The sequence below is a fragment of the Heliangelus exortis genome, chromosome 11 (assembly GCF_036169615.1).
Source record: "Heliangelus exortis chromosome 11, bHelExo1.hap1, whole genome shotgun sequence".
Taxonomy (NCBI): Eukaryota; Metazoa; Chordata; class Aves; order Apodiformes; family Trochilidae; genus Heliangelus; species Heliangelus exortis.
The window spans coordinates 380480-406039 of NC_092432.1; the positions used below are offsets into that span (position 1 = coordinate 380480).

Here is a 25560-nt window from a genome sequence, read left to right on the forward strand (position 1 = left end):
AGGGGTGCGGGAGCTGGGGGGGGAGTGGCTCAGCGTCAGGGAGGGGGGGCACCAAGGGATAAGGGGGGTGATGGTGGTCCTGGGCTAGTGCTGGACCATCCCCGGCTGGCCCATCCCATCCCCTAGGCCGGCGGCGTGCTGCCCGCTCAACCCCCGCACAGCCAGCGTGGCCTTGGGGGCGGGCACAGCGTCCCGTGGGGTGGCTGCGGGGACACCCCGGGCGGCTGCACGTGTCTCCAGGAGTGGCCGGGGGGTGGGGGACACTCTGCCCCAGAAGCCTTGGGGCGGCTCCAGGCTCGGGGCAGATGGGGTGACACACAGCTCTCCTCCGGTTTGGGTAGCCTACGGCTCCAGGCGTCCCCACAGGGACACGCTGGGAGTTGGAGGCTCCTGGCTGGGTGACAGCGGCTCTGGAGCCTGAAAACAGAGAGCAGAGGGTGGGCATGCTGCCCCCATGGGGTGTGAGAGGAGCCCACGGCCCTGGCAGGGGTGGGCAAGGCAGGAGGTGGCCGTGCCCTGGGCAGAGAGGAGTGAGTGGAGTGGGGGGCCGCACAGGGGTCCTGGCAGAGGTCCCAGCAGGGTCCCAGTACCAGTCAGCCGTGGCCTTGCAATCCCCTTCCCGGATCACCCTTCCCAGCTGTGCCATTCCTATCCTTCCTCCTGCCCCCGAGCGCTGCCGTCTGCCCCTCTGGGCCCCCCCCCCGCAGTTCCCGGCTGCTCGGCCCGACGTGTCATCGTGTCCCCAGAGCAGCCCTGCCACCTCGCCCTGTGCGGCACAGGCAGCCCTTGGCCATGCCACTGGATCTGTGACAGCAGGCAGCTGTCTGCTCCCTGCACCCCTGGGCCTGGAGGGAGGGTGGTGGCGGGGCTGTGCCCCTGCTCCCGTCCACACCAGTGCAGCCCCTGGGAGGCAGAGAGGTGCCTGGGGGAGCATGCAGCCCCCCAGCCTGCAGGCTGGCAGCTCAGACCAGTACACGTGGGGGCTCCGTGTTCCGGGGTCACACACGGAAACAGGGTGGGACTGCCTGCAGGGTGCATGCCTGGACAGAACCCACTCGTTTCCAGGTCCCTGCTCACGGTCTCGTTGGGCTCTCAGTGTCCCCAACCCGCAGGAGCAACAGCTCTCCCGGGACACGTTACTTTCCAGAGCTCGGCCCCAGCCATCTGGGATTCCCCCCCCCCCTGCGGGGCCAGAACGCTGGGGGAAGCTGGTTTGGCAGCGGCCTGGGGCGTGTGGACTGTTCTGGGGCCAGGGATGGCCGCTGTGTCCGAGGGCAGCCGGTTCCTGGGCCGATGCCACATGGCCACTCTCCTCAGGGGGCGGGGGGGGTCACAGCTGCCGCGCTGGCCTGACCTCGTCCTGCCGGAGCCGCGGCCACCGGGCGGCTCTGACCGAAGGAAGGGGGCGAGGGCAGTCCCCTCGGGCCCCGCCCTGCTGGGGGGCAACACTGCCCGGTCCTGCAGGGTGACACGGGGGGGGCAGCAGGGACGCCCCGGACCCTGCCGCCCCGCCCCGCCGCAGTGGGTGCCAGCCCAGCCCCCAGCCCCGCGGCTTCTGCTCTGGTTAATGTTAAAGCCAGGCAGACGTCAGAATGCGCGGCCCTCCCCCCGCTCCCCCCAGCCCCTCTGCCGGGGGCTGCCAGCTCCGGCGGGGCTGTTTTTCCTCCGGGAGCGGGATCTGACTGTCCCTCGAGGCTAAAAAAAGCCCTGGGCTTGGCCAGTGCCAGAGGGACAGCAAAACCTCCGGGGCCAGTGGCTCCCAGCACGCCGCCTGGCTTCCCCCGGCCTTCTCTTTGGGGTGCATCACCCCCACCCCCTCACCCCCGTCCAATATCCTCCGTGCTGGGAACAGAGAAAGTCACTCCAGGGTGAATGGTGGCAGTGCCAGTCCCCAGGTCGCGCTGCCCGCATATGGCATCACTCGGTGCTCTGAAGGGAAAAAACGAACCCTCTCTAACCCGTGGGAACAACCTGTGTGTCCCCCCCGGGCCCACCAGATATGGAAGAGGGACCACAGTCAGACGCCTTAATCCTTGCACCCCACACCACGCAGTGATGGGCACGTCCACAGTGTTTTTAAGAGCACACGTGGCGAGGGGGGATACCCACAATGTTTATGGGGGCACACATAACGTGGTGGGATGCCCGCCAGTCTTTGGGGGGGCACATGATGAAATGTGATGGGTGGGAAGGGGAGAGGCACACGTGACACCCGCCCTTGTCCAAGGACCCCGTTGAAAACTAATCCTCGGCCTCACCGATCACCTCGTGCCTTGGCGCCCAGCACCAAGCGGCATCTCCTTACCCCACTTCACCCACCCGAGGCGGGCTGTGAGACACTTCCCAACCTGCGTGATGGGGGAGGGGATGAAGCAATGGCCCGGACCACCCCGTGAGGCCCCTCGCGGGGCCCCACGGAGTGGTCCGGGCTTGCACCGCCCCGGGGAGGAGCGAACCGCGTCCCCGCTCCGCTGCCACCTCCCCCGTCGTGTCCGCCCCGTCGCGCCCCGCCATGGCCGCCCGCTACCTCCGCGCCGCCCCCGCCCTCGGCCTCCTGCCCCACTGCCCCCTCCCCGCCACCGCCGTGGGGCAGCGACGACACTGTGAGTGGGGTGGTCTTGGGGGTGTGGGGGAGTTAACCACCCGTGTCAGAGGGGGCGACCCCCCGACCACCAAGAGGGGTTTTTTGGGGGGGTTGCATCTGGGGCTGTAATGCCCGCTTATAGCCGGGCCCGGGGCGGAGGGGGGGGATTGCAACCGGTTATGGTTATTGCAGCCGGTTGCAGCCACGGGGGAGCTTAGCAGCTCGGTCTGGTCCAGGAGGGGGTCGTGGATTGCTCCCGGTTCCACGAGGAGTTTTGCAGCTCGACTCGCAGCCAGATTTGACCCCCAGAAAAATTTGCTCTAAGTCCCACGGGGGCGTTTTCAGCCGTGTCTGGTCCCGGGGGGCGGGGGGGAGTGTGCTTGTGGTCCCGATCTCATGATGGTTTTGCAGCCCCACACGCAGCCAGGTTTGACCCCCGTAAGCGTTTGCTCTTGTGCCAGTTCCACGGGAGGTTTTGCACCCCAACGTTAATCCGGGTCCAGCCCCGAGAGGGGTTTGTCCCCAGTCCCGGTCCCACGCGGGCTTTTCCCGCCGGCTCCTCGGCCACATTTGGCCTCCAGGAGGTTTTTCTTCTGATCCCGCTCCCACCGCGTTCTCCAGCCCAGCTGCACCCGGGGGGGGTTACCCCTGGTCCCGGCCCCGCATGGGGTTTTATAACCCGACCCACAGCCGGGTTTGACCCCCCGGGGGGGTTTCCTCCTAGTCCCTGTCCCCTTCTGCACCCAAGCAGGTTGGTTTGCACCCTGACCTGCGCCCAGCCCTGAGACACGGTGGCACCCGAGCCCTGCCAGATGGGGCCTCACAGTCCCCAGGGGACATCACCTGTCTCCAAAAAGGTGGTGAGCTGTGGATCTGGGTGTGCACCCCTAACCCTGCCCCACTGCTCCCCAGATGCCAACAAGCGGATCAAGGTGGCCAACCCAGTGGTGGAGATGGATGGAGATGAGATGACACGGATCATCTGGGCCTTCATCAAGGACAAGGTGATGGGGAGGGTCTGCCTGGGGAGCAGGGGAGCAGGTGGGTGCTGGACAGGGGCTGGGCAGGCCATGTCCTACCCGTTTGTCCTCTCTCCATTGTCTGTCTGCAGGAAGCAGGTGGTGAAAACAGAAACAGCTTCCAAAGGGACCTGGAAGCGAAGGGTTCCTGGGCAGGGGGCACCATCCTGAGCAGGGAGGACCGTCCTGGGCAGGGGGGACTGTGATGGGCAGGGGGGACAGTCTCAGAAAGGAAGGACACACTGGGGCAAGGGGAATGGTCCCAGGGCAGCAGCTGGGGCTGGGGGCCAGGGCTGGCTGTGCTCCTCCCTGGGCACCCTGCACCGTCCCCCCCTGACGCTCTCTGGGTCCTCCAGCTCATCCTGCCCAACGTGGACGTCCAGCTCAAGTATTTTGACCTGGGACTTCCTCACCGGGACAAGACAGATGACCAGGTCACCATAGACTCGGCGCTGGCCACCCAGAAGTACAGCGTGGCTGTCAAGTGTGCCACCATCACACCAGATGAGGCCAGGGTGGAAGGTGGGCAGGGGGAAAGGGGTTCTGAGCCCCCTGTGTGTGCCTGGACCCCTGGTCAGCAGTGATCCTCCCCTCAATGGCTCAGGTCTCTGGAGGGTTGGGAGCTGCACGCTGTGCCCACACACACACCCCAGGGGGGCTTGGGGGAGCTCTGGGGACCCTGTGGGTGTGGGGCTGGGGACAGTCTGGGCTCTCTGATCACAAGCCTATGCTGGCTGTCCCTCCTTGGCTGCCCAGCAGTGAGCTGTGGCATTAGCAGGACACAGAGGAGCAGGGGGGGGGGGGCTGGAAGGAGTAGGGGCCGTGCCTGGTGGGGGGGTCCCTCACCTCTGTGCACCCCAGAGTTTAAGCTGAAGAAGATGTGGAAGAGCCCCAATGGCACCATCCGAAACATCCTGGGGGGCACGGTGTTCCGGGAACCCATCATCTGCAAGAACATCCCACGCCTGGTGCCCGGCTGGACCAAGCCCATCACCATCGGCAGGCATGCCCATGGTGACCAGGTGAGCCCGGCACAGGGGCTGGGCTGCAGCACGGGGGCTCTGGCAGCTCCTGCCAGACCCTGCCTGATGCTCCGCGCTGCCCCTCACAGTACAAAGCCACCGACTTCGTGGTGAGCAAGTCAGGGACCTTCAAGATGGTCTTCACGCCAAAGGATGGCAGCGGGGTGAAGGAGTGGGAGGTGTTCAACTTCCCCGGTGGTGGTGTGGGCATGGGCATGTACAACACGGATGAGGTAACGGGGGCTTGGGGGCTGCATGGGGGTTTCCCGTGGGCCAGCATGCCCTGCTATCCCTGGCAGGGGGACCTGTCCAGGCTGGTGGGATGGGGGTCCCACGGGGGTCTGCGTCCTTCCCTTGCAGTCCATCTCAGGCTTTGCACACAGCTGCTTCCAGTATGCCATCCAGAAGAAGTGGCCCCTCTACATGAGCACCAAGAACACCATCCTCAAGGCCTACGATGGGCGCTTCAAGGACATCTTCCAGGACATCTTCGATAAGTATGGGCCGGGAGGAGCTGGGGGGCAGAGCTGCTCTGGGGGCTGCCCCTCCTGGGGGGGCCAGTGCCGAGGGGTGTCAGCAGGACCCACCCTGGGCCCCCAGGCACTACAAGACGGAGTTCAGCAAGCTGAAGATTTGGTATGAGCACCGGCTCATTGACGACATGGTGGCCCAGGTGCTGAAGTCCTCGGGCGGCTTCGTCTGGGCCTGCAAGAACTACGATGGGGACGTGCAGTCTGACATCCTGGCCCAAGGTGTGGTGTGGGGCAGGCTGGGGATGTGTGGGGTGCTGTGGGGTGGGCTGCCCACGGTTGCCCACCCGGGACCCCCACCCATCCTTCTGCAGGCTTTGGCTCCCTGGGGCTGATGACCTCGGTGCTGGTGTGTCCGGACGGGAAGACCATCGAGGCAGAGGCAGCCCATGGCACTGTCACCCGCCACTACCGGGAGCACCAGAAGGTGGGTGGGCACTGCCCACGGAGGGGGGTGCAGTGGCGAGCTGCCTGCTGAGCCCCCCTCTCCACAGGGCCGACCCACCAGCACCAACCCCATCGCCAGCATCTTCGCCTGGACGCGGGGCCTGGAGCACCGGGGCAAGCTGGACTCCAACCCCGACCTCATCAAGTGAGTGGGATGGGGGCACCGGGGGGGACCCCAGAGGGTGAGGGGGGTCTGCAGTGCCGGGTGTTGGAGCTGTGCCCTGTGCTGCTGCCCCCAGGTTTGCCCAGACACTGGAGAGGGTCTGTGTGGAGACGGTGGAGAGCGGGACGATGACCAAGGACCTCGCCAGCTGCATCCACGGCCTTGATAAGTACGTGTGGCTCTGGGGTGGAGCAGCCACTGGCCATGAGGGCCAGCTGGCCACGGTGGGAGGACTCACGGTGTCTGTTTACAGCTGATGTGGTCTGGCCATGCTTGAAGCCACGCAGGGGCTGCATCCTGTGCTGTCAGAGGGGCTCTGCCCCCGCAGCCAGGCCTGCAGCGGGGGTGGGCAGGGGTCCCCCGGCCACAGGACCCCTCCATCCCCTCTCTGCCCCTGCAGTGTGAAGCTGAACGAGCACTTTGTGAACACCACCGACTTCCTGGATGCCATCAAGAACAACCTGGACAAAGCCCTGGGCAAGTAGAGGGGGGGTGTGGGGGCCACCTGGCCTCGGTGTCACTCCAAGGGACAGGACCCGGTGCCATCAGCTCACCAGAAGGGCTCAGGAACAGTCCAGTAATTTTTATAAGCGGTTTTCTATCAAATGTTTTTAAAGCCTTCCTAGCCAGGATATGTAGGGCTGGGGTAGGGGGTGGAATCTGGGGGGTGTTTGTCCAGTACTGATCCATGTACCCCCCTACAAGCCATGCCAGCAACCATTAAACACCTCACTGGCCCAGGGCACATGGTGGCAGCATGGTTTTTGGGGGGAGAGCGGCATGGGAGGGGCTAAATAAATTGCATTTATTAGTATTGCTGCTAACAGTGCTCCAAACCGAGGTGAAAAACAACAGAAACACAGCAGGGCTGTACTCCTGGGGTTGCTGATGGCTCTGTGTCACAAGAAGGGGACAGTGCAGTGACATGGCCATGTCTCTGGCACCGTCCCAAGACTCCTATCTCATCCCACCACCCAGGGCTGCTGCCTGCAGCAACCAAGACCCCTCAGCTTGGGGGGTCTCGCCCAGCTCAGAGGACATGTGTCCCAGCTTTTTGGTAACAGGACTGAGGGGGTTGTGGGGAGGGGGTTCAGGCCCTGTGGAGGGAGGTGATGGTCAGGCTGGGGGTGCCACCCCTCAGAGTCAGCCTGGGGCTTTCAGAGATGGTGTGGTGGGATGGACAGAGGTGCCAGTGCCCACTGGGGCACTGCCTGGCACCAGAGCAATGCTGTGGGTCCTGCCCGGTGCCCACCCCGAGGCAGGGAAGGTGTGGAACCAGCATGGGGGTCCCCAGCCCACCCCACAGATCACACACATCACACAAGTTTACAAAGCACATTGGTTGAAGGAAACTGAACTCAGTGAAAAGATAAATCCAACCACGCGGCACGTCTGAAAAAAATAAATTACTTTCAAAATACCATAATTTGCTCAAGGTGAACAGGGTTTGCCGGCCTTTAAATACTGCGCTCGCTGCAGCTGCTCCACACCTGGAGCCCCCTGCATCTGCTGAGCTTTGACACTAGTTTGTAAGAAAATATTCTGTTCTGTGTGTGCCCCCCAGCCCCGTGCAGCCGCTGTGCCCGTGCCAGGGTGGGACAGAGACACTGGGAAAGGCAAACCCCCTCCCACGGCAGGCAGGGGGGCTTCTGCCCCCCAGGGAACCGGGCTGCACCAGGAGGTAGAACAATCAGTAATGCTCCTCGGAGCCTGGGACCTGCCTTCCCCTGCCTGCAGCTTGGCGGGGGCTGCAGGAGGGGCAAGGGTCCCAGCTTGCCCCCCGCCGTGGGGCAGAGCAAGGGGCAGGGGAGCCACCGGAGCTCCCCGGGAGGAGGGAAGGGGCTGGGTGATGGCGAGAGCTCAGCTGGGGCTCTCCAGGCTCTGCCTTGCTGTGCCACCCAGCTCCTGCCTCTGCCCCCTGCCCATCCCTGTCTCGTCCAAGCCGGGCTGGAGCCTCCCGGGATGGTGCCAGCCCACCGGCAGCGGCTCCTTCACCCCGCCAAGGGCAGCAGCCCCCCGGCAGCCCCCTCCAGCCTCAGCTACAACATGTTGTAGTACGCCATCTCCTTCATGGCCTGCTGGGTCAGGGCATGCTCATCCGGGGGGTTGCCCACTCCCCCATAGCCATAAGAGTTCTCCTCCTCGAAGTCATCCATCTCCTGCTGCCCATCCAGCTCGGTGTGGTCGGCCCCAGACAGCTCCATGATGGGATCTACGGTTCAGCATGGGGACACCCAATGACAGACTGGCACTAAGGTCCAGAGCCAGCAGCAACCCCCTCCCTGGGTTTAGAGTCCAAAGCCCCCCAGGAGCTGCAGTTCTGCTGGGCCACAGCAGAGCCCTGCTCCTGCAGCCACCACCGAGAGACCAGAAGTGGCCGTGGTGGGGAAGACCTCAGCCCGCAGCACGACCTGCACCCACCTTGGCTGTCCAGGCTGATGTCCATCACCCCGTGCTTGACCTTCATGTGCCGGCTGAGGTTGCCCTTCAGGTTGAACTTGCTGGAGCAGTAGGGACACTTGAAGGGCTTGCTGCCGGCGTGCAGGTGCATGTGGCCCAGCAGGTTGTACATGCGGTTGAAGGACTTGCTGCAGACCTGCCACCAGACCGTTCCCACCATCAGACAGGGTGGGCAGTGGTGGCCGCTTGCCCGCCGTGGCCAGAGCTGCCACGGGCACACGGGTTTTCCAGGGCAAACCTTGCTCCTGGGGTCCCTCAGTACTCCCAACAACTCCTGAGAGCAGCGGGGCCACTTCCCTCCTCCCGCCCTGCCCTGGGAGGCCCCAGGGATGCTGTGAGGAACTGGCTGTGCTGCCCTGTGCCAGGGAGCCCGGGTGAGCTGTTTGCCCATGTGAACAGAGGGAGGCACCACAAAACTGCTGTGCTGCATGCGAGGGAGGACGAGCCAAGCCTCTGGAGCCCAGCACACCCCAGCCTGTGCTCACCCCCCGGGGTCTGCTCTCCCCCCCCGAGCCCCTGCCCGTACCTTGCATTTGAAGGGCTTCACTGGTGAGTGCACAATCATGTGGGTCTTGAGCGTCTGCTTCTGCACGAAGGTCTTGAAGCAGATGTGGCACTGGTAGGGCCGGACGCTGGTGTGGATCAGCATGTGCCGCTTCATGTTGGCCTGCAGCGTGAACTCCCGCCCGCACACCTCGCACTTGAACTCCTTCACACCCTGCCAGGGGTTTGAGAGCTGTGGGCAGGGGCAGAGCCCAGCCCCGGGCTGGGGGCACAGGGCATGGTGCTGCCGGGGGCTCTGAAAGGACCCCATTGGGGTGGGGGTCACACAAGTGGTGCTGGGCACTGTGTGGAGCGGGGACCTAAGGGACACGGGACACGGTCCTTGCTAAGGTGAGGTTAGGGGACTGTCATTGGGGTGGGCCACAGGGACTAGAGGGAGATTTGCCTGTCCCACTGCTCCCCTCTCCCTGCTCCATCTGCACTGCTGAGATCCTGGGGCTGTCCCTGTGCTGCCCCAGGGGTCATTCCCCCTGCAGCAGGCAGGATCCTGCCTCACCTTGGGTGCCATCATTTCACCCACCCTGGAAACACTCCTACAGCACCTGGAGAACCCCAGTATGGGGTCAGTGCTGCGGCAGCATCTGAGCAAAGAGCACCCAGGGGACCGGGCTGGCTGCCGTGCAGAGGCCAGCCCAGCAGGGGCACGATGGAGAGCCCTGCCTGAGCTGGTCCAGGGCTGGCTAGGACCCGGGGCACTGGGCCACCCCTCTCCACCAGCGCCTGCATCCACAGCCAGCACATCTCCGGCAGGCAGGGTGCAGGCAGCACCCTCAGGGTGCCCTATCTCCTACCTTGTGGGTGAGCGAGTGCTGCTTGAGGTGGTGGATCTGGCTGAACTCCATCCCGCACTCAGTGCAGACGAAGGGTCGGACGTCCTGGTGCTTCAGCATGTGGTTCTGCAGCTGGCTGCGGTAGTGGAAGGACTTGTTGCACTCCAGGCACTGGTAGAGCGTGGGGCCCTGGTGCGTGGCCAGGTGCCGCTTCAGCTGGGTGAGGGTGGAGAAGTCCAGCCCGCACTCCACGCAGACGTGGCAGCGGTCGCTCTGGTGCTTCACCTCGTGGGCCTTCAGCTCGCTGGGGTAGGCGAAGCCGCGGCCGCAGAAGCGGCAGCTGTAGGGCTTGATGTCGGTGTGCAGCAGCATGTGCCGCTTCAGGTGGCTGGTCTGGGTGAAGGCTTTGCTGCACACCCCGCACTTGTGGGGCCGCGTGCCCTGGTGGGTCAGCAGGTGGGTCTGCAGGTGGCTGGGCTGCTTGAAGAGCTTGTTGCAGTGGGGGCAGGAGTGGGGCTTGATGCCGTTGTGGCCCAGGATGTGGGTCACCAGGTTGTACTTGGAGGTGTAGGACTTCTCGCACATGCGGCACTGCCAGCGCTTCTGCCGGTCTCCGGCCTCCACCAGGTAGGAGTCATCGATCTGCACGTTGATGTCCAGACGGTCCAGCTGAGCCTTCTTGCTGCGCTCGCTGGTGGCACCCGCTGCCTCCAGCTCCCCCGCCTCCTGCCAGCCCGAGACCTGCTCGCTCTTTACCGGCTCCGGGGATGCCGGTGCGGGGGCCTCGGCCTCTCCGGGGGATGGGGCACCCACCTCCAAGGGGCACCGGGTCCGCAGAGCCCCCGCCGTGCCCCCCTGAGCCTGGGGGGTGCCCCCAGGGTGGCGCTCGGTGCCCCCCGGTTCCTGGTGCGTGTGCCGGCGCAGGTGCCGCAGCCGCCGGGGCTTCCTGCCGAAGGTGCCCAGGTCAATCATCCTCAGGGCACTGCTCTGCACTGCCTGCTCCGGGCTGGGGTCTGGGTCAGGGGGTGGGGGGCTGTGCTCCTGCTTGCCCTCCTCCTCCTCCTCCTCTTCCTCCTCCTCCCCGGGGACGGTCACTTCGTACACCGTCGCCTCCTCCTCCTCCTCCTCCTCCTCCGTCTTCTCGCTCTTGACCTTGGGCACCAATCTCACTGGTGGGCGCTTCCTCCTCCGGGCGTGCTTCTCCAGGGATGACTCTGTCTCCAAGGCATCCTCCTCCGGTCCCTCACCCTCCGGCTCCCCGGGCTCGGCCCCGGCAGTGTCCGGCAAGTCCCCCTCCAGCCTGGGGAAGAAGCCGTCGGGGCTGACGGTGGCGCCCAGCAGCTCATTGTCAGACACCAGGCCAAGCACGGCAGCCTGTGCCAGGGACAGCACCACCACCGCCTCCGTCTGCGTCCCGCACTCGCTGAACCGATCCATCTCTCACCGCTGGCCTACGCTGCCATGGCTGGGGAGGGAGAGAGACAGCATCAGCCCCCCTGCCCTGCCGGGGGTCACCCCAGCAGCACCCCTTTTCCTGACCGCCGTCCCCAGCAAGCCCCAGACCAAAGGGGTGAGCAGAGCACAGGTCCCCTGCCCAGGACCCCCCATGGTCGGGGTGCAGTGAGGGTCCCCCAGCAGCCCCAGTGAGGACAGGCAGGGAGCTGCCACCAGACGCAAGCGCGGAGGCTGCTGCTTCCTCCTGCGGTGAAGGATGTTCTCCTAAATATAATTATTGCTGCAGATACAACAAAGAGGAATCCTATGGGGGAGGTAAAACAGGAATAAACTCTAAACCGGATTATGTCGCAGTCCCAGGAGCGCCTGCACGGCGTGAGAGGCGACTGTGGGCTCAACACCCGCTCCCTGTGAGGAGAAACCCGTGTCACCAGCGGTGTCACCAGTGGATCAGCCCCTCACCACGGCACCCACAGGGCCCCCACACTGTGTCCAGGAGCTGCTGGAGCACCTCGGCAAACACAGCTGCAGGCAGAGCCTGCTCCTGCTCCTGCTCCTGCTGGCTGGCCCCGCAAGGAGTGTGGCCTGCGTGTCCTCCCCGTGCCCACCAAACACCAGGACACTGCTGGGACATCTCCCCCTGAGAAAGGGGAGAAGGACCCAGCCCAGCACCCTAGAGCCTCTGGGTGCTGGGTGAAATCACCCCCAGCACCCTCCCGCCTTTGCCCAGGAGGGAGAAAGGTCCAAGCCAAGTGTCCCCGCCTGCCTGGGCATCCCTTCCCTGTGGCAGTGTGGGAGGGGGCGGCCAGAAATGGAGGGGAGGGGGTCAGCTGCAGCCCAGCACACCTCCAGCCCCCAGCGGAGCCTTGCGGGACAGAGAGGAGATGGGGAGGAGAAGGAAGAGGATGGGGGGAGGAGAAGAGGAGGAAGAGGATGGGGGGAGGAGAGGAGAAGGAAGAGGATAGGGGAGGAGAGGAGGAGGAAGAGGATGGGGGGAGGAGAGGAGGAGGAAGAGGATGGGGGGAGGAGGAGAAGGAAGAGGATGCGGGAGGAGAAGGAAGAGGGTGGGAGGAGGAGGAGGAGGAAGAGAGTGGGGGGAGGTGGATAGAGGGAGAAGGATGGGGAGGGGGGAGGGAAAATGCGGAGGCAGCGGAACAAAGCGGGGAGCGGGGGAGGGCGGTGGGGGGAGGAGGAGGAGGAGGAAGGATGGTGAGGAAGAAGAGGCTGGGATCCTGCTGCCCTGCCCGGGAGAGGAGCTGGAGGAGGCTGGGCAGAGGGAAAACCTTTCGGTTGGGTCTTGGGGTTGGTTCTCCTCCCTGGTTTGGGGCAGTGCCCATGTCCCCATGCACTGGGTGTCCCTTCCTGCACAGTTCAGCTCCCATTTTTCCCCAAGGATTTTGCCACAACCAGCCACACCCATCCTGCATGGGGGGTCCTGCAGCAGCTGCCAGGATCAGAGAGGGGAGAAGGGACCCAAGTGCTCCCCCTAGGTCACCAGCAATGTGGAGGGGCCAGCCAGACACCCTCAGCCCAGCTCTGGGTGCTTTCCCCCAAGTACAAGCACCAGAAGACAAGGGAGCTGAAAGAACATGCTCCTGCCCCCAGCACTGAGGTGTTCTAAGAACAACCACCCTAAAGCAAAGGCTTTTAGAAGAAAGTAACTCATGGATTCTGAGAACAGGGACAAGCTCCGCTCCCCAGGCTCTCAGTAGGAAAATAAAAGGCTTGTCTTAAACAAAATAGTTTGCACTTTTCTCCATCAAATGCAGAAACTCCAGTACGTGACAAGTGGAGGGCAGGGAGGGCACTGGGAACGGGACAGATGCTTCTGTTCCACGTCTCACTCTCGCTTCCTCATGCAGCTTCCTGGAAATGCTGTTTCCCAACTCGCTGCCAAGCCAGGCCAGGTCATCAGCTCCCAGAGAAACACCCTGACACCCCCAGGGAGCTTCTGCTCCCTCCTCCCACCCCTGGGCTCTGCACCAGCCAGGAGCTGCTTGCCTTTTCAGCCCTTCCTCATCACATCTCTCCTGGGTTGCTGACAAACAGCTGCATGGTGACAGATTTCACCACCCCATTTTTCAACAAATTCATGCCTTTTCAGGGTGAAAGAAAAAAGAAGAAAAAACCCCATATATACTCAATAATCTGCTTCTACACTGATTCTTTCAGATCTCCTGGAGCACACCCGTGGCCCCGGCAGTGACGGAGCTGCACCACGAGGCACGTGTGCCTTTGTGCTCTTCTGCTCATCCTTCCCCTCCTGCCCTCTTATCTGTCCCCTCTGTGGGGGCAAAGTCCATGCCCGCGCCCTGTGCACAACACCCAGATCCATTCCTGAGGAAGAGCTGTGTCACTGTTGAGAGGCTTGTGCCTTAATATTGGTCTCACCAGTAATGCAAGAGCAACTCCTCTTCCTCCCTGTCTCAAGACTCCAGATCCTTCCCATGGCTCTGCTGGGCAGGGTCTCACTCACCAAACTCAGCTGCCCCTGCCACGTGCTGTGGCTGGGGACCAGACCCTTCCTGCCTTCACTCAACCCCTCTGGCTCAGGTCAGGCTCTCTCTGGCTCCTCTGCCAATGCAGACACTCACCCGGCTGCACCTTTCCCTCACGTGGAGCTACACACACACACTTGTTGGCATCCCCTCCAAAAGCCACCTGAGTCATGTTCCCAGTCTCCTGATCCCCATCTCCTGGTCCCCTCACTCCTGTGTCCCATCTCCAGCACTCGTGGGCAGGACACACCCAGGGTGGCAGCAGCCGCTCCCCTCCCTTGTGAAATTCATTTTTCTTTCAGCATTTCTCCTCCCACTCTGGGGAGGTTTTGTCTCAGTGTGATCTCTCTTCTCCTCCTGTCTTTCTCAATGCAGATGGGAAGAGCCCAGCTCTGCCTTGGCACATCCCTGAGGCTCCTGCCCACCCTGGCCACCTTCTCAGAGCCTCCACCAGCTCCTCACTCACCTCCGGGTCTCTAGGAACTTGAAATAAGTATTTTTTTTTTACATAGCTTTCAATTCCTCATGTGATTTTACTTCTATTCACCTCTTGTCCTTAGCCTCTGACTCTTACACCAGACACCCCCTTGCCCCCCCAGCAGCATCTGCCCAATGCCCTCCTCACCCCCCCATAACATTTCTTCTTGGAGTTCAAGTTTTCCAACCATACCACTCACCATATTAAGAGCTGTCCCTCTTGGGACACATTTCCTTTCCCTGTCTGAACTCCTTGGTTTCACCCAGCTCCATGGCCACACTCCCCCTGTCCCACCTGGTCTTTCTTACCACCAGGTTCTATTTCCCAACCAGTGCCCCCCTCTCCCCTCTCTTCCCACAGGAAAAGGAGCCAAGGGCACCCAAACTCTGTGGGATCTGACATTTACCTTCAGCACCATCAGCAGGAATCAGCACCCCCTGCCAGGAACCTCCTCCTCTGGGCTTATCTCTGCCCCATCAAGTGTCAGCACATGAGCAATGCCAAGGCTCAGCTGGCACCAGCAGCAGCCTCACCCCCTCCAGCTCACCTCCACCCCCCTACAGCTGTGTGACAAACCCAGCTCTACCCCTCCGTGTGACAAATCCAACAAACAGACACCTGGGAGGACCTTCTGGACTTGTTCCCTCCTGAAAGAAAACCAGTGGTGCAACCTGAGCACGCAACAGGGCTCTCCTGGCACCTCCTGCAGAGCTCCTCAGCTTCACGCCTGCCCCTTGGCAAGTCTTGGGGGGCTGAGGGTCCTAACCCGGGGGGCTGAGGGTCCTAACCCACATCCCTGCCCTGCCACAGACAGGGAGAAGAACCCCCCGGAGCTCTGGTGGCTCCCACCCCACAGACAACACTGCCAGGGCTGGGAGGCTGCTGGACACCCTTGTGGGACCCTTTGTGGGACCCCCTTTGCACGTTCCCTTTCTGAGACCCCCACGCTGGGACCCCCGCTGCAGGAGCCCCTCTGTGGGACCCCCACTGTGGAAGCCCCTTTCCTGGGCTTGAGCCTGACCTTAAATCAGAGCCAAAGATGAGGTGTGAAGTTGGGCTGGCCTTGGGGGAGGGCAAATGGGGGCGAGGGGGGCGTTAAAACTTCTCAACAGTTTTCAACAGAAAATGGCTTATCAACAGATCTGTAATACTTGTGAGAATACCTTTGATTTTATTTTGCTTCCTTTCTTAAAAGAAGCTTTCATTTAAATTTAATAAAGGGAAAACCAGTTCTTTCATCTTTTTTTTTTCTTTTTTTTTTTTTTTTTTAAGTTTTCACATAAAGCTGCTCAAAGCCCCCACAGAAATTCTAAACAGAAAAATTGTTTTCCCTGAAAAATCACAACGAGCAACTAAAATTATTCATAAAACCCATCCAGAGTGTTTGTCCTCAAGATTGACATCCAACACGGATAAACCAAGCTTTAAAGAAAGAGCCAAAGTTCTGAGGAACAGGAAGAAGGGGGAAAAAAAAAGGGAAAGAGGATGCTGGGGTGCTGCTGCTGCCAAAGAAATGCCATGTTTGGAAAGAGCCTAAAACGACTGCTCAATTCATTCAATCAGTGTCTCCGTATTAGATAGTATCTAACTCCATTTTTTAAGGAAAACTTTTGTTAATGATTTCTCCGGAAAACAGAAAAAAACACTTGCTGTAAGCTAATTAATGTGCTTCCTGACAGGGAGAGACACATGTGACACCCTGTGCACGGCGTGGAGGGCTCTGGGTGGAGGAATTAAATTTTGTATCACGCTGCAATGCGCGAAACACTAAAAATTATTACATTCTTTAGTAAGATCAGGTGGAAAAACAAGCTGGGGAGAATGACGAGTTCAGGCACACGTGACAGCTGATGGGGCAGGAGTGGTGCCCTGCCCTGACCTGGAGATGTTTGTTACAGGTTCTTGTCCCAGATGCCAGAGCTGGTCACCATGCAGGGACAGAGCTGTGGCCCCAGTGCTGCTGTGGTGTCACAGCAGACAGGATGACCCAGGACATCCCTCTCCTGTTCCTCCCTCTGCTGAAAAAACGCTTCCCACCTCCATCCCTCCACTGCTCTGCTCCTCCACTCCTCCATCCCTCTGCTCCTCCATCCCTCCCTTGCTCCCCGCCCCCAGCACCCTCAGCTCCTCCATCCCTCCTCCATCCCTCCCTCGCTCCCTCATTCTCCCCGTTTCCCTGGCAACGCCCATCTCGCGCCGGAGATCTGTCCCCTCTCTCCCTCTTATCTTTCTCCTCTCTCTTTCATCTATCTCCTAATCTCCCTCCCTGTTCCAAACCTCTGTCCTTTGCTTCCTTTCTTTCTCTCTCCCTTTTCATCTTCTACAATGTCTTCTCTGTCTTGGGGTTACAATTATCTGAATCTCACTTTAAATTAAAAAAAAAACGCTGACTTCAGGAATGCCTTGTGCCACCAGCCCCTCCGCTCCCTCTGCCACCCAAATGAGGGATTGGGATCCCTGCCCGTGTCCTGGCCCTGCAGTCACCATCCTGAGGAGGATGACATTCCTGCACTTTGGCAAGGCCCTACCCACCTTCCCATGCCGGGCCAGGGGACCAGGGAAGGCTCCTTAGGACACCACTGAGCATGGAGCCACAGCCCATGCTGGAAGCTCCAGAGATTCACCAGACCTCAGCTCCTGGAGCAAACCCCTGGCAGCCAGGGGGACCCAGGGACCACTCAGGAGCCTCAGCACAACTCCAGCACAACTCAGGAGACCACAGAGCCCAAGCCTGGAGCTGGCTGGCAGCCCACGAGCCCAGGCAGCTCTGCTCGAGGGTGGCACCAAACCTGGGCAGCAACAGCTCAGGGACCAGCCTGTTCCCCTGAGACCCGGCTGCTATCACCGTGGACTTTGGGATGTGTACGAGACCCTTCCTGCCATGGGACCACCTGAACCCATGGGGACCTCCAGTGTTCCAAAGCCCTGCATCCCCCAGACCCGACACATGGCCAGTGGGCACCCTGGGGACCCAGCACATCCCACCCTTCCCAGGGACCATTCAAGGATAACATTCCCCCTCAAAATGACCCAGATGTGGCCTCTCTGTCCCCATCCTCCTTCCAGTGTCACCAGGCTCTTGGGATCTTGTTCCAGACCTTATTGTCACGCCATGACCCAAACTGCTGCTGCTGACTCACACAGGAGCCCCAGTGACAGAAACAGTGACCAGATACAAGGAACTGGTGACCAAAGGGTGAGCCCAGACTGAGACAAGGGGCTGCTCCTGCTCCTACAGCCCCACTGAAACCATCCCTGACCCCCAGAGCTCCCCACACCTCATGGGGCTCTGGGCAGTTTGGCATGGATGGTGCTTGTGGTGAGGAGCAGGGAGAAATCCCACCCCAGCCACCCCTCAAAGCCTCTGCACAGAAACCCAGCTCTCCCTTGGAAAACAGTTTTTTTGCTTTAAAGTGAAATAAACAGGGGAAAGAAAGACTTTCAAGTTCCTCCTTGCTGCAACGACTTCTCTCCAACATACTCCCTTTCCTCTCCCAAAATAGAAGAGCTTTTCAGAAAAGATGTGAGAAGAAAAAAAAAAAGGAACTGAATAGAGGAAAGAGGAAAGAAAAAAATGGAGCCCCAAGGGGGTGGAGAAAAACAGAATGAAAAGACAGCAAAAGTAAAGAAAAGGGATGAAAAATAAAGGAGGGGGAAGAGAGAGACAGACAGAGAAGCTTTGAAAAGAAAGAATGCTCCCAGCCTGAATACAGTGTGCATGGAAAAAAGAGCGCTTGAAAAGAAACAGCCAGATGAAATGACCTCTCATTCACAGCCTGTGCCAATCACCACCACAATGTAAATCCTTTCTTCTTTTCTGCATTCTCTCTCTTTCCAGCGGGGGCAGAGGGAAGAGGAAGAAAAGGGGAGTTAATTCTCAGCACAGCAGAAAATAAATCTGCTCTCTGCTAACTCCCTGAAAGAGACGCTGAGTTACTTTTAAAAATACCTCTCCCAGTGATCACACACACAGATATGTAAAAAAAAGTAAATTAAATTCTGCTCCAAGTGGCTCTGGGAGAGTCCAGCCTGGGTATCAGCTCCCCCAGAAGAAAAGCCACCATGCTGTGCTGAGGAAAAAAACAGGGAGCAAGGAACCAGTGTGGCTGTGGAAGGCAAACAGAGATGTGGGTCACCCCTTAACCCTGCAGAGAGAGATGAGGGATGGTGGTGATGGACACAAAACTGGGGCCTGATTTTGGGCAAAGGGTGGGTGGGTGGGTGCTGGGGGGGTGAAGAATGGGTAGGTGCCCAGCACAGCCCCCTGTGAATCCCAAACCCCTTTCTGACTGCAGCACCCACAGCCCCCCCAGCAAGGAGACACCAGATGGGGCCTTGCTGAGGGTCTTCACCCCCTCAGTACCCCAAGCCTGGACCACAGCCATTCAGCAGCCCCCCTCTCAGCACCCCCCGTGCTGGGGGTTAATGATAAACTGTGGGGACCTCAGAGCAGAGCAATAAAAATGGCTGGAAGTCAGAGGAACCAACAAGCAGGAGCTCAAGCATCCTTGTGTGTAACCTGCTGGCTGGTTGTAAAAGGGGGAAAACACCCAATAATGTGATAAACAGGAGCTGTGAGAGGCACAGGAGGTGCCTGGTGGGATGTGAAGTGACCTCCTGGGGTAGGAGGATGGAGGGAAGACCCCCTGCAACTGTAGGGCAGTCTCCCTTTTGAGAGCAGCCCATATCCTTGGGAACACTTCTCATCTATGTTTTATATTCCCCATGTGCAGGGCTTGCCCAGGCGTGGGCAGGAGAGCAGCCCTGGGACTGCCTGGGTGGAGGAACAGGGACTGCCCGGGTACACACAGCAGCCAGAAATCCCCAACAGCAGCTGAGGGCTGGGAGTGAGGTGCTGACAAACTCAATCTTCCCTTCAGCAATGGGCTGGGAAATGCCCCTCTGATGTTACCCCTCCTGGTGCAGGGGAGGGGTAACCCATGGCCATGGGGAAAGCATGGACCCCAACCTTAGCACAACTGGCAGGGAAAAGTCCAAGGCTGGAGAGGAAGGAGGATTTTTGCCCTAACAGTGACCCTGGATGTGTGGCATCCTTTCAGGGGCAGTCCTGGCAGCTGTGAACACCATGGGACTTCCAGCTCTGCAAGGCAGGAGGGTTTCAGATCCTCTTCTGAGCAGCTGAACAAGATGTGTTTGCAAAATGGTTTGGGATGGGAGGGGCCCTTGATGAAATCCCAGCTCAGGCTGTGCCTGGGAATCCATCAGGAAAGGAGCAGACACCCCCAGACAGCTCCCTTGCTTTTAGCTCCTCAGAGTTCAGCTAACAGAGGTTTCCAGCCCCCCAGTGCCCAATATACCATGAACCCCCTCTGTGTGCCCTGCCCTGGTCCTGAGCCCCAGGAACACAAACTCTGTCCCAAAATACTGAAATTTGTCATTAAAGGAAAAAAAACATCCCTGGACTGGGAACCTGGCTGGACCTGGGTGAGGTGGCTGGGGCAGTGGCAGGTGACACTCGAGCTGGTGTGGGCAGGGGCTGATGTGGGACACATCTGCACACAGGAGGCCCCTGGCAGAGGGACCACGGATGGACGGCATCACTCCAGTCCCCTTTTCCATCACAGTCCACTGTACTGTCTACACTCTTTCTTCTTACAGCAAGAAAATCCTATAAATATACAGAATATTCAGCTGTTGAAATAATTTGCTTATATATGTGTCCCCTGTTGATAATCACAGAATGAACCCAAACCACTCCAGCTCCCATAAATCAAGGCTGGCTCTCTGCAGACGAGTTCCCCAATTACCCCAGTGGGCTCCACAAGCTGAACAGCCAAGGCATGAAATGGGGAAGGAGGAGAGGAAATTCAGCACAGAGGCTGAGCACCACCAGCAGAAAGAGCTCTTTCAGTTCTGTGTTCTAGAAAGGGTTTTTTCTCTGGAGAGCACCTGTCCTGTCCCCACAAACCCCAGCCCTGGGTCTGCACCAAGGCTGGCAATGAGCTGGTGGACCCAGAGTGAGGTGAGCACAGAACAGGAGAATGAACACCAATATCTGATGGGCACACTGAGGAGGGAGGTTGGTGTCTGCCTGAACATTTCATCTCTCAGATGGTTCAAAAAGCCCCCAAGATTGCAACTGGCACAGGGCAGGGAGATGTCAAAGTTGAGATTTTGTGGTGCCCTGCTTCAGATGGTCAAGGGGTCAGCATGGAGAGTGGAAAGTCCTCCCTGAGGGAGTAGAGTGCCAGAGTCCCTGTGTGTGTGTTTGTCCTGGCAGGAATGGGATCCAGCTCCTGGAATACCTATCAGAATACATGGGGCCACTGGGATGCCCCAGCCCAGCATCTGACACCCCCGGCCAGGGGCTGTCCCTAAGCCTGCTGAAAGGGCCCTGAGACCCCAGTATTGGCACAGGGCTGGGAGAACAGACCAAAGGGTGAAGGAAGGGAAAAGCAGAGGCCAGGGAGCACTGACGGAATTACTTTGACAGAAAAAGCAGGGGAAGGACAGGGAGCTCATTAGGAGCTGGAGAGCACAGAGCAGTGACCAGAAAGGGCAGGGAGGGGAGAAGTGACCCAGCCCCTCAGAGCACGGACACAAGACAAGGCTGAAAGAAACAGGAAAGATAAATTTAGAGGCAGCTGGTGAGCACTCTTCCTCCCGCAGCCCTGCCTGTCCTTCCTCCCCCTTGCCAGGTGCCCTATGGGGGGCTCCAGCCCCAGGGGGCTTTCCCTGGATGGGGCAAATCCCAGCTCTTCCCCAGCCAGGGGACAAACCCAGCCCTGCCAGCGTGCTGGCTGCGGGACACAGCCATTCCCAGGGAGAGACATCAGCAGACCCCAGAGCTTGATCTCTGCTCCAGCTCTTGGTGGTCTTCCCATGACATTCCCTCCAGCTCCCACCACCCTGCACGGGCGTCTGGCGCTGAGCAGAAACGTGGCTCCGTGTACCCAAGATGTGGAAGTAAAACAATGAACATGTTCATGTGCTGCTCCCCCAGCTCAAACACGTCCTTCCCCAAACTGCTGTGCTGAGATGAAGCCTTTAAAGGACTGGCTGATATTTCCCTCTTAGTCAAACTCCTTTGTGCCCCCACTCCCTGCCTGCTCCCATGCTGGGGGGACAAGACAAAGAGAGAGGAAGAAGTGAAGAAGAGAGGTTTGACTTGGGTCAAGTTTCCTCCTTTCCATCGGTCTGTATCCATTAAACACCCACTGGGAGTCACATCTCTCCCTGCAGCACTGGAGCCTCCAACCCCTGGGCCCACTCGGGCATGGATCAAAAACAAAAAAAAAAGCCATGAGGATTCCCGTTATTAAACATTCTCCACCAACACGTCTCTGCTCCCACCCCTGTCCTCACCAGCTCCTCTCCTACTCCCCCAGCACACCAGAGGACCCTGAACTGCTGCCACACCTGGGGGTGGGTCTGTTGGACCCCTCCCCATGGCTCATGCAGTGACAGCCCCTGCTTCAGCCCCTGACTGGGGGCATCTCCAGCAGCACTCTCCCCCCTGCTCCCCACCAGAAGCTGCAGCCCACCCATCAGCACTGTGTCCCAAAGCTCCTTGCCCCAGAAATGCTCAGGTCCAATTTGTGGTTGATTCTGTAAATTTTTAACCTTGTAAGGTGAAGAACAATCACAATTTTCCTTCCTTTCTAGGTCCCTACTCAGCCACCCAGGACATGTCACCAACACTGTGCTGGCCTGCCCGTCCCCTGTGCTGCTTCTGCAAAGCAAGTGCCACTTTTTTGGGCAATCCAGACTCTCACTGGTTTCCCATTCACCTCTTCCAGTACAAGTTGTGCATCACTAATCCCAGTGACAATCCCCCAGAGCCCCTGCCCTGCCAGCCACTGCCCCGGGACCCCCCCTTGGTCCTGCCAGCTCAGACCCTTCAGCTTGCTGCCCACAAGACCCCTCGGCTCTTGTTCCCCATCTCACTGCTGCAGACTTGCACAGACCCCTTGCAGACCCCAGCCCCACGGAGGACACTGTCTGTTTCAAATGAAAAATAATGTCTTGGGTTATTTAAGCCAATAACTGTGATGGCCCTGGGCTGCAGAACACACCTTGATCTGACTGCCCTTGCCCAGACGCTGCTGCTCCCCATCACTCAGTGATCTCCTTTATCCCAGGAGCAAGACCCGTGGAGTTTCACATGAACTTTCGATAAGTTTTTCTTGCCCTACACTGAAGAGCAATCCAGACACTGACTCTCTCCCTCATTTTCTCCGCTGTGAGATTAGAGGTGGCCGAGGAAGGAAGGAAGGAAGGAAGGAAGGGTGGGAGATGGGGCTTTTCTTCCCACTTGGGAATGTTCCAGTGATCCTGGAGACCTGGCATCTATAAACCAAGGAGCCTTCACCCCTCTGGTCACTCCTCCTTTACCAAAACACCTCTGGTACTTTGTGGAGATTGTTCTGCAAACATTCAGAGGATGGTGACAGCACAAGGGCACAGTGGAAACTGCAAGCTCCACAAAGAGATTTCTAGGCAAGAAGCTTGCACGCTGCTTCTCTTTATTCTGACTGGAAACCCTGCACCATCACTCAGATGACCAACAGGCATTGGGAGTAAAGGCCAGGAAAACTTGTAATCATGTTTTTCTCCCAGGTCACTCCAGCAAGAGCACCCTGCCCCACCGGCCCCACGCATTCCACCCACCGCCCCATAACTTCAATAGAAATGGGTTTTTTGGGGGGAAAGCCCTTGCCCTGGTCCTGGCCCCACAGGACACCAGGGAGGCATGGAGGTGCCCCTGCTCCAGCAGATGGGGAACCAGGGCCTGCTTCTCAACAAAGAATAAATGTAAAACAAACACGGGGAGTGTGGGCAGCACGTTCCCTGCGGTACAAAGCCCCCGTGTTGCCGGTCCCTTGCTGATCCCAACCATAGGCAGCTCACCCCTCCCCACAACCGGGGTCCTGAACACCTTTATAAATGAAAAATCTTTTGTGCTGCAGTCCAACAAAACCAACTACGGACACTTGCCCAGTGCTTAAACCATACCCAAAGGAACAAGAGGAGCACAGCTCCTTGGGCTCTGGGTAAGATGTCCCTACTCCTCCCACCCCTGATACCCACATTAGAGCCCCCAGAACCCCTCCCTGGTGCAGGCTGTGAATGTTCCTCAGGGTGCAGCAGAGATCAAGTTGCTGTGATCTAATTTACTGGGTTTCAGGGATATAAAGTGATGATTGTTCGAAGAGGGTGTTAATGGAGCCTCCTCACTGAAGGGGAGCCCAGCCCGGCTGGGATGTGACCTGGACCCTGCTGTGGTGGCTCTGGGTGAGGGTGACAACCCTGGGACACAGGTGGGGGACTGTCACTCAGGGGTGGCAGCAGGGGGGTCCCTTCACAAAAGGTGAAGGAGCTGGTGACCCCCAGACCCACCAAAGGGGACAGTGAGAGCTCTGACCTCAGGAACAACATGGGTCTGGGGTTTTGCTCCAGCCTCAGACACACTGGTGCCATGGCTGTGGCCGGCCCGGTGGTCGGAGGAGACGGGATGAACACGGGGGTGTCTGGAGCTGCCGAAGGTTCCAATCGGGGACACCGGGGACACCGAGCCGAGGCCAGAGCCGGTGGGGTTGGGCACGATGGGCTGTGCGATGCCACCCCCCACTCCACCTCCTCCGGGCTGCTTACAAAGAAACTACTAATGATTGACTAATTAATTAATTATGACTAATTCAACCGCCGCATCCTGTTGATGAAAAGAGAGCCACAGCCAGGCCGTCCCGGGTGAGCCCCTCTCCCCCCCGGCTTTGTCGCAGACCCCGGTCCCGCAGACCCAGACCCTGCCGGGGGCATCGAGCGGCCCCGACACCAGGAAATCCCGGACGGAACGCGCCAGCGGGCCCGGCTCGGTGCCGGACGGGCCAGGACGGTCCCCGCAGGGTCACTTCCTCCCCGCAAGGTCACCCCCTCCCCCGTTCATTTCAGCCCCCTCCTCCGTCGCCCCCCGTGGCACTCAACCTCCATCGCTAGGGATACGGGGGCACAGTCGGGACAGAGCTCCCCAAGCCGGACCCCAGCACCTGCGAACTGTCCCCAGACTTGGGGAGCAAGCAGGACGCCCCCAGCTTTTCCCCCTCCCGGCCCTATCGCCCACCCCCCGCGAGGAGGACGGGTGGCAGTGGGGGAGGGGGGCCGGGGCACCCCAGGGTTCTGCTCGGCCACCCCCCCGGCCCCCAACCCGCTCTCGGCGCCCCCAAAGCCGCATTACCCCAAGGGGGGATCCCCCGGTTCCCAAAGACCGCCCGCGCAAAGCGCAACCCGGGGCGGGGGGCGACACATCCTTGGGGGGCCGCCGCTTCTCCCTCCCTCAACAGGTCCCGACCCCGCGGCCGGGAGCCGGGACCCCCCTCCCAAAATAAAATAAAAACCAACTTTTTCGGCTTCGCGGAGAAAGTTTACGAGCGGCGACACGGCGGGAGGGGGAAGGGGGGGGGGTCGGATCCATGTGCGGAGCGGGACCCCCCCAAGGGCCCCGGGTCCCTCCCGGCGCCATCGCTCCCGTCTCCGTGGCTGGGGAAAGGGGGGGGGGGGGGGTCATGGCGGTGGCCCCGTCTGCGGACTGATGGTGTTTTTGGGGGGTGTGGGGGATCTCCCGTTCCCGGGGTGGGCACACACCCAGGCAGGACTCACCGATGGCTCCCGGGGCGGCGGCGGGCCCGGCGCTGGGTGCGCAGGAAGGAAGGAGAAGGAGGGAATGAGGCAAGGGCTGACGTGAAGGGATGTAAAAACCGGCTCCTCCTCACCCGGCCCCGCGGCCGCCCTTCATTTCCCCCCCCACCCCCTCCGCTTCCCCCTCCGGCAGCACCCAGACCCCCCCCCCCCACCCTGATTCCCCGCACCCCCGACAAGCCGGGACCGCCCTCGGGGAACAAAGCTGCCGGCGGGGGGGGCGGGAGGGCTGGGAATGCGGGGGGCTCCTATCCCCCCCTTCCCATGCACAGCTCCTCCACACAAGAGCCCCAACAGCCCCCCTCCAGGAGTTATTTCACCCCCCAGTTTTAGGGGGGTTGTCCTCCCTGGCTTTAGGGGGTGCTCGGGGTGGGGCCGTGTCTGTCATGGTGGGCGTGGGACCCCCATCTCTGCACAGCCATGGGGAAACATGGGCAGAGCCCCCCGAAAAAGACCGTGGGGGGTGTGGCACCAGCTGGCAGTCACCCACTCACAAAAAAAGAGCGGAATTGGGGGCACAGGGGTCATGTTGTACCCGCTGGTGGCTCCCCCCCCCCAAAAAAAAATAGCAAAATTGTGGGTAATGCAGGAATCTGGGAGCCCTGGGGGGGTCATACACGCTGTGTGAAGGTGGGGAGAGGGGCAGAAGGTGGCAGGTCCTGGGGCGGTGGGTGATGGGCTGTGTGCTGGTAGATGCAGTTCTCCATTTTGGGGATTTTTTTGTGTGTTTTTGGGTGAAAAATTGCCTTCTCGCCACTGGTTCCCGGTGGCTCCTGATGTCCCCAGCACAGTGGCCAAGCCCCAGCCAGGCCATGGCTGTGATGGGGCTCGGCCTGGCTTGGCCAATGGAAGCATTGACCAAAACCGGTGTTTCTCTCCCCAGAGTGGGGCTGGGCCAGGGCTTGCCCGGCGGG

General features: G+C 60.2%; 2 protein-coding genes across 6 annotated transcripts; one reads left to right on the forward strand and one right to left on the reverse strand.

Annotated features, from left to right (window-relative positions):
• Positions 1-2446: 2446 nt before the first annotated feature.
• Positions 2447-7191, forward strand: IDH2 (isocitrate dehydrogenase (NADP(+)) 2). Its single transcript, XM_071754039.1, has 11 exons — positions 2447-2603; positions 3497-3588; positions 3960-4125; positions 4465-4625; positions 4715-4858; positions 4986-5122; positions 5226-5377; positions 5470-5582; positions 5650-5747; positions 5842-5934; positions 6166-7191. The coding sequence occupies exons 1-11, from the start codon at positions 2513-2515 to the stop codon at positions 6248-6250; spliced, it is 1332 nt and encodes a 443-aa protein (XP_071610140.1). The 5' UTR covers positions 2447-2512; the 3' UTR covers positions 6251-7191.
• A 475-nt stretch (positions 7192-7666) lies between these two features.
• Positions 7667-24732, reverse strand: ZNF710 (zinc finger protein 710). Of its 5 annotated transcripts, none has more exons than XM_071754038.1 (5): positions 24608-24732; positions 9581-11024; positions 8752-8943; positions 8187-8361; positions 7667-7977 (listed from the first exon to the last, which is right to left on the reverse strand). In XM_071754038.1, exons 2-5 carry the CDS (start codon positions 10994-10996, stop codon positions 7805-7807), a joined length of 1956 nt encoding a protein of 651 aa, XP_071610139.1. In that variant the 5' UTR covers positions 10997-11024; positions 24608-24732; the 3' UTR covers positions 7667-7804. The 5 variants fall into 5 exon arrangements, with proteins under 5 accessions (XP_071610139.1, XP_071610135.1, XP_071610138.1 ...); XM_071754034.1 differs by having other exon boundaries at positions 8752-9024; XM_071754037.1 differs by lacking the exon at positions 24608-24732 and adding an exon at positions 24350-24473 and having other exon boundaries at positions 8752-9024.
• Positions 24733-25560: the final 828 nt, after the last annotated feature.